This window comes from Ceratotherium simum, chromosome 34 (genome assembly GCF_057802395.1).
Source record: "Ceratotherium simum simum isolate JZ-2026a chromosome 34, ASM5780239v1, whole genome shotgun sequence".
In the NCBI taxonomy this organism is placed as follows: Eukaryota; Metazoa; Chordata; class Mammalia; order Perissodactyla; family Rhinocerotidae; genus Ceratotherium; species Ceratotherium simum.
This window is the reverse complement of record NC_141933.1, coordinates 5990902-5997158: the sequence shown is the minus strand read 5'-3', so window position 1 is coordinate 5997158 and position 6257 is coordinate 5990902. Positions and strand designations below refer to the sequence as shown.

General features: G+C 60.0%; 1 protein-coding gene across 2 annotated transcripts; it reads left to right on the top strand.

Moving 5' to 3' along the window:
• Nucleotides 1-440: 440 nt before the first annotated feature.
• Nucleotides 441-3378, top strand: LOC101407897 (glutathione S-transferase P). Of its 2 annotated transcripts, XM_087422548.1 has the most exons (7): nucleotides 441-514; nucleotides 887-922; nucleotides 1173-1279; nucleotides 1387-1474; nucleotides 1818-1921; nucleotides 2826-2933; nucleotides 3122-3378. In XM_087422548.1, coding segments are annotated over exons 1-7 (633 nt in total). In that variant the 5' UTR covers nucleotides 441-513; the 3' UTR covers nucleotides 3311-3378. The 2 variants fall into 2 exon arrangements, with proteins under 2 accessions (XP_087278674.1, XP_014648557.1); XM_014793071.2 differs by lacking the exons at nucleotides 441-514; nucleotides 887-922 and adding an exon at nucleotides 734-820.
• Nucleotides 3379-6257: the final 2879 nt, after the last annotated feature.

The following is a 6257-nucleotide window of genomic DNA, read 5'->3' as shown; positions in this document are numbered from 1 at the left end:
AACTAGGAGTGTGAGTTTGCATGTGTGTGTGTCTGTGTGCCGGGCAGGCGGGTGTGCCCGTCTTTGTGCAGCGTCTATTGTGTCCTTTGTCTGGAGGGAAAAGTATCTGCATGCAAAGAGTTGGGCCTCTGAGGTCTGCAATTCAAGCATGGAAAGGGCGTGGACTGGGCGGACCCTAAGGCTTCTGGAAGATTCTAGAACCCCCATCCCAGCCTCTGCCGCGAATCCACCAGCCCCAGGGGGATGTTGGGCAAATCCTCGAGGGGCGCAGGTCGGGGCCCGGCGGGCTGGGAGGGGCTCGACCGCGGGGGTGATGGGGGCCGGGGGCGCGGCCGGGGGCCGGGTGGGCAGGCGGAGGAGGCGGGGCTACAGTCCGGAGCCAGCGCGGTGACTCAGCACTGGGGGCGGAGTGGGGCGCGCGGGGCGGGACCACCCTTATAAGGCTCGAGGCGCCAGGCCTGCAAGAGGTGTGCCGCCGCTGCCTCCGTCCGCGTCAACGTGTGCACCGCAACCAGTGAGTCCGCGCCGCCGGGCCTCCGGGGGGCTCGGAGCGCTGCCCTCAGCGTCGGGCCGGGGCTCCTAGGAGGCGCTGCCCGCCTCATCCCGCGCCCCCCGCGCTGCTCCCCTCATCCCGCCCCCCCCCCCGCGCTGCCCCCTTCATCGCGCCCCCCACCCCCCAGCGCCGGGACGGATCCAGGGGACTCAGGACGCCATCATTGCGGGGTTGAGGCTCTGGACGGGGCGCGGCGCCCCCAGCACAGAGACCGGCTCCTGGGGGCCCGGAGCGCCCAGAGCAGGGAATGGGACCCCAGGAGGACAGGTGGGTAAATCTCCCCGTGATGCTCTTCTCCCAGACTCCTAACAGACTTTTCTTTTGTCCCTCTAGTGCCGCCTTATACCATCATCTACTTCCCTGTTCGAGGTAGGGGCCTATGACTGGGAAGGAGGGGAGGCAGAGGTTGGGGCCTGCAGCCCACGCCCCTCACCCGTCTGAGGGAGACCCCAACCCCCACTTACTCCTCCATCACGTGGCTACTAGCCCGGGCCTCCTTCCCTGTATCCCTGAGCTCCTGAGGCTGGAGTATCCAACCTCCTGGCTATGGCTGGTCCCCTCCCCAGGATGCCGTGAGATCACGGGAGGAGTCCCCACACCCCTGCCTCCCCTCCCCCAGGGCGCTGCGAGGCCATGCGCATGCTGCTGGCTGACCAGGGCCAGAGCTGGAAGGAGGAGGCGGTGACCATGGAGACCTGGCTGCAGGGCCCACTCAAGGCCTCCTGTGTGAGTGACTGTGCCCAGATGGGGGTCAGAGGCTGCACTTGGGGGGCAAAACTAGGGTGAGGAGGCAGCCGAGCTCAGCACTTCTCACCATGCTGCACTACCCCCAGCTCTACGGGCAGCTCCCCAAGTTCCAGGATGGAGACCTCACCCTGTACCAGTCCAATGCCATCCTGCGACACCTGGGCCGCTCCCTCGGTGAGTACTGAGGTCGCAAGCGGCCCAGCGCAGGGCAGGGGTGGGTGAGCCACAGCCAGCGTTCCTAAGCATCTGCTCATTGCCCCAGCCCTGTGAGTCTCATGTGTTTAAATCAGGCTTCCAGCAACCCTGTGGAGTGGAGGTTATAACTTGTCCAGGGTCAGGCCTGAGTCTGCCTCCCACTGAGTTCTGAGCACCTACTGTGGGTCAGGACTGTCCCTTCCTTCTGTCCACATCTTCTTCCCTGGCTGTGGCCCGAAGGCAGCCACGTGGCGTGGCAGCGGATCAACAGAGAGTTTCATGTCAGGCGCCCAGTCATGCTGTCTGCTCTCCCGACCCCCAGGGCTGTATGGCAAGGACCAGCGGGAGGCAGCCTTGGTGGATGTGGTGAATGACGGCGTGGAGGATCTCCGCTGCAAATATGTGACTCTCATCTACACCAACTACGTGAGCCTGGGCACTGGGGGTGGGCACCAGGGACGAGCACAGAAAACGGTAACCCGTACTCTCGCCCGTCACTCCTCCCGTGGCTCTGGCTGACCCCTGCCTCAGTCAGGGTGTCTGGGCTGGGTAGGGCTCTGTGCTGGGGGCCAGCAGCCAACATGGACGAGACACAACCCGAAGCCTCATTGCCTGGGGGAGGGACCCAGTCGAGTCAGGGGCACTGGTTGGTAGAACAGTGCAAGGACGGGAGACGTGGGCCAGAGGACTCCCGATCCCCTCGGCTGGGGGAGGTCGGGAGGGCCTTCTGGGAACAGGTGTAGGAGGATGTATAGGGGGTGCTGGCACTTTCAGGTGCACAAAGTATGCAGACACGGAGGACATTCGGGGATCTCGGACCAATTGTGCAGAGGCAGGGCGTGTGTGGGTGTGTGCGCGTGCGCATGCATGTGTGTGCATGCACATGAGAGAGAGGGAGAGTCACGAGATGGAGGTGGAGGGGCAGCAGGCCCAGGTCCTTAAGGCCTTGAACTGGCTGGCTTGAACTCTCCTGACAGCAGTGGGGAGCCGTCAAGGAGTCTTAAGCAGGGCGGTGTCCAAACTTGAGGTCGAGAAGGATCCTCCAAGGTTTTTGTAGTAGTCTGGTGAGAGATCGTAGCAGGAATGGAAAGGCGGGGATGGAGTAGAGAAGAATCAGCAGCTGCAATGGACAGGATGTGGCAATAGCTTGGGTTGGGCAGTGAGCAGGGGAGCACTGGGGCTCCAGCCCAGGGTGGTGGTGATTCACTGAGATGGGGCAGACAGGAGGGGCCGTCACAGGGCAGGGGCAAAGGCAGGGGCAGGGGCTGGGCTGCGCTGGGCAGCAGTGTGAGGGTCAGGAGAATGATGCGCGGTGGCACCTTCCTGGCAGGAGGCGGGCAAGGAGGACTATGTGAAGGCACTGCCCGGGCACCTGAAGCCTTTTGAGACCCTGCTGTCCCAGAACCAGGGGGGCCAGGCCTTCATTGTGGGCAGCCAGGTGAGTGTCGGGTCCTGTCCTGCACCGCCCTCTTTCTTACAGATGGGAAACAGGCGCAGAGAGAGCACTTGAGCCGTGTGTTCAGCAAAGCTGGGCAGACCTAGGGAACGGCTCGGGCTCTCTGTGCCCCCTCCCCCTGTCCCCTGGTCGGTTCCCACCTGCTGAGTCCCCGGCCCCCTGCCCTGCAGATCTCCTTCGCCGACTACAACCTGCTGGACTTGCTGCTGATTCACCAGGTCCTGGCCCCCAGCTGCCTGGACTCCTTCCCCCTGCTCTCGGCCTACGTGACCCGCCTGAGCGCCCGGCCCAAGCTCAAGGCCTTCCTGGCCTCCCCCGAGCATGTGAACCGCCCCATCAATGGCAATGGGAAACAATGAGGGCAGCCCCCTGCCTAGGTGCTGCCTGCCTCCCTTTCCGCAGGACCAATAAAATTTCTGAGAGAGAAGCACTGCTGCGAGCATTATTGAGTTTCCTGGGGAGGGGACTTTGGGATCCTCAGCTGTCAGACTCAGGAGGGACAGGGCAGCTGGCTAGGGTACTTGAAGTCCTAAAACACAATCGGAGTGTCTTCCCGGAGCCTTCAACCTAGCCTGTGTTTACTGAAGTCTAGAAACTGGAAGAGAAGATAAAAAGAAACAGAAAAAGAAATAATAACCATGGTCCCTGTCCTGGAGGTCCCCGCAGTCGAGAGAGAGAGAAAAGGCTCACTTTTCTAAACATGCTTTCTGGTCCCAGCAGGCCAGCTGCCAGAGGGCCCCAGTCAGGACAGCGGGAGCTGAGGGGCCCCTGGTGAGGGGGGTGTGGGCAGGAGCCGAGTAGCTCAGAGCAGCCCAGGTTGGGCCGGGCAGGGTCAGACGCTCTTCTGTTCAGCCACTGAGGGCATATGAGCCACACTGGATGACCCAGGTGGCTCTCTTGCCACCTCACCATCTGGGTTGCCAAAGGATGGAGTCTGGCAAAGAGAACAGTGCAGCCTGGGTGAGCTGGCGCTGGCCTGTCCACAGCAATGAGAGGCCCAGGCAAAGCAGAGGCATTGGGGTGCTAGCAGGTCAGGACTCTGGGGGCTCCTAGGGCTGGCCAGAGGGGAGGAGCCATGGGAGGCCCCCATGGTGCAGCCTGGAGGAGCAAACACTTCTCTGGGGATTTTTGCCTAGCAGAGGGGGATCCCTACATAGGGGAACCCCTCAGGAGGTCAGCCTCATTCTGAAAGGACTCAGTAAGTTGACACCTTCCGGGAAATGTCGCTAGAGGGCCAAGGAGGAGGCCTTCTGCCACACGCTGCAGGGGTGGTGGGTTGGCAGAGGAATCCCTGCAGCCGTCTCATATCTCAGAGGCCCCCTTTGGGGCCGTTTGTGGTGTCAGAGCAGTCACGACCCCGAGCATTAGGGTGGAATGCAGGAACCCCCTCGGGGAGCCCCCAGCTGGGAGCAGTGCCAGGCGCTCCCTGGGGAACTGGTAGAGGCTAGAATAGACATTGCCAGTGGGAGGAGTTTGGATTGAGGAAATGTGGATCGAAGCTGAAAAGGCACGTATCCTTGAACTGCCTACTTTGTAAATAAGTGTTTTTTGAATCATTATTTGCACTTGCAAATAACGACAACAGTCATTGCTGATGCTTGTTGAGTACCTGGTCCGTGTCAGGTGTCAGGCTGCACGCCTGAGTGTACTGCCTGCCTTATAGTAAGGACCCAAGTACCTTGAGTAGGCGTTCATCCTACTCTTACCCCTATTTATGGATGAGGAAACCGAGTCACAGGAAGTTTAAGTAACTTGCTGATGTGTGAACTGAGGCACAGATGAGGTCATTCATCGTGTCATTGTTCGTGATCACAGCAGATTGAAAATGGCATAAACGGACAGGAGACCCGCTAGGCGCATTAAATGCACACACAATGGATTTTGCTGCTGTGACAAAGGACAAGGGGGCCTGGACCAGGCTCTTCTGGAGCACAGGGCGCTGGGGCAGCTGAGGGCAGCCCACTTTGCAAGGACTTTTTTCTGCTGTTCACCAGTGACATATGAGGAAATGGCAGTTCCCTGTCCCCCTTGCAGTCGGGGGGGGGTACATGACATGTTCTGGTCTGGGCTGTGGGCAGGGTGGGTGAATCGGTTTAGGAAACCCCAGTGCTGTCCTCTGCCTGCCACGACTGGCTCTGGCAGCCTGGTCCCTGAGCCAGGATGACGTGGAGCAGAGCCCCTGTTAGTGTGTGATGGACATGGTGAGGGTGAGCAGTGACCCTGGGGTTTTCCAGTGCTGGCAGTTTCCAGTTGTTTGTAACTGCGGCATAACCTGACCCATCCTGTCGGATCCATCCTTTGTTCTCAGCTCAGGCGGAGGGAGTCCAGTCACCCCTCCAACTTTGTCCTGCCTCTGAAGGTGATCAGAGAAGGGGATGAGAGAGAGGGCTATGACTGGGGTATTCTCCCCACCCCAAGACTAGGCCCCTCCGGCTCCCGTAGACCAAGCCCTGAGAGCTGTCAGTGATGAGGAATTGAGAAAATTTCCTCATTGCGGGTGGAGGAAGACACCAAGCTGAAGGAGGTGACAGGAGAGAGACTAAAGGGCCAGCCCTCTCCTCGGCAGGGACATTTGTCTGCAGCGCAGGAAAAGGTGAAACAGATGAATGGGGTCCTATCCAAGGACTGTGGGCACAACTGGTGTTGCTCCTGAGGACAGTGCCTGGGCCTGGAGACTCTGGCCAGTGACTGGCCGCTGGGGAGAGCAGAGGAGGGTATCAGAGCTAGACTGGGCCTGCTCCTTCTGGCCCAGGAGTAACCTGCAGATGCACGCTTTGTCCCCTGCATCCCAAAGTCCCCATCCCCACGGACCGCTGAAGACTTTGGTCTGCCTCCATCTTCTTCCCGCATCAGCACCTTCCTCATCTTGCTTTCGGAAACTCCGCTTCCCTCATAGCTGGTTCCAGCTGCCCTGTGTGAAAGTAAACGAAGACCAACAAGTGAGAGCAAGCAGTGACTGTTGACTCGGAGCTTGCCGCAGCAAGGGAGTCGGCCGCTATCACTTGAATTGGCAGAGACAGAGGCAGCCAGAGGAGTGGGAGAGCGTTAGGGGAGAAAAAGGGAGACTTCCCGTGTGCCCTGTTAGGACGCTGTCGGCCTGGGGAAGCTGTGGGCTGGCCAACTAGAAGTGGGGCGTCCCATGTCATTGTTTAGGGAGCAGGTTTGGCTCTCTCTGGTTGGTCCTAAGTTGGAAAAGGGGATAAAAGCTAAGGAAGCTGTCATTTACTAATCAAGTCCTGGACACTTTGTGACTGTCACAAAGGTTATCGTTTGGCTTCCTGTTGACTGCCTGTTCCTAGAGACAGC

Bases quoted from the DNA above. Each gene is read 5' to 3' on its own strand.
- LOC101407897 (XM_087422548.1), top strand. The intron at 923-1,172 runs GTAGGGGCCTAT...CCCCTCCCCCAG, and splicing joins CATCTACTTCCCTGTTCGAG to GGCGCTGCGAGGCCATGCGC. The intron at 1,475-1,817 runs GTGAGTACTGAG...CCCGACCCCCAG, and splicing joins ACACCTGGGCCGCTCCCTCG to GGCTGTATGGCAAGGACCAG.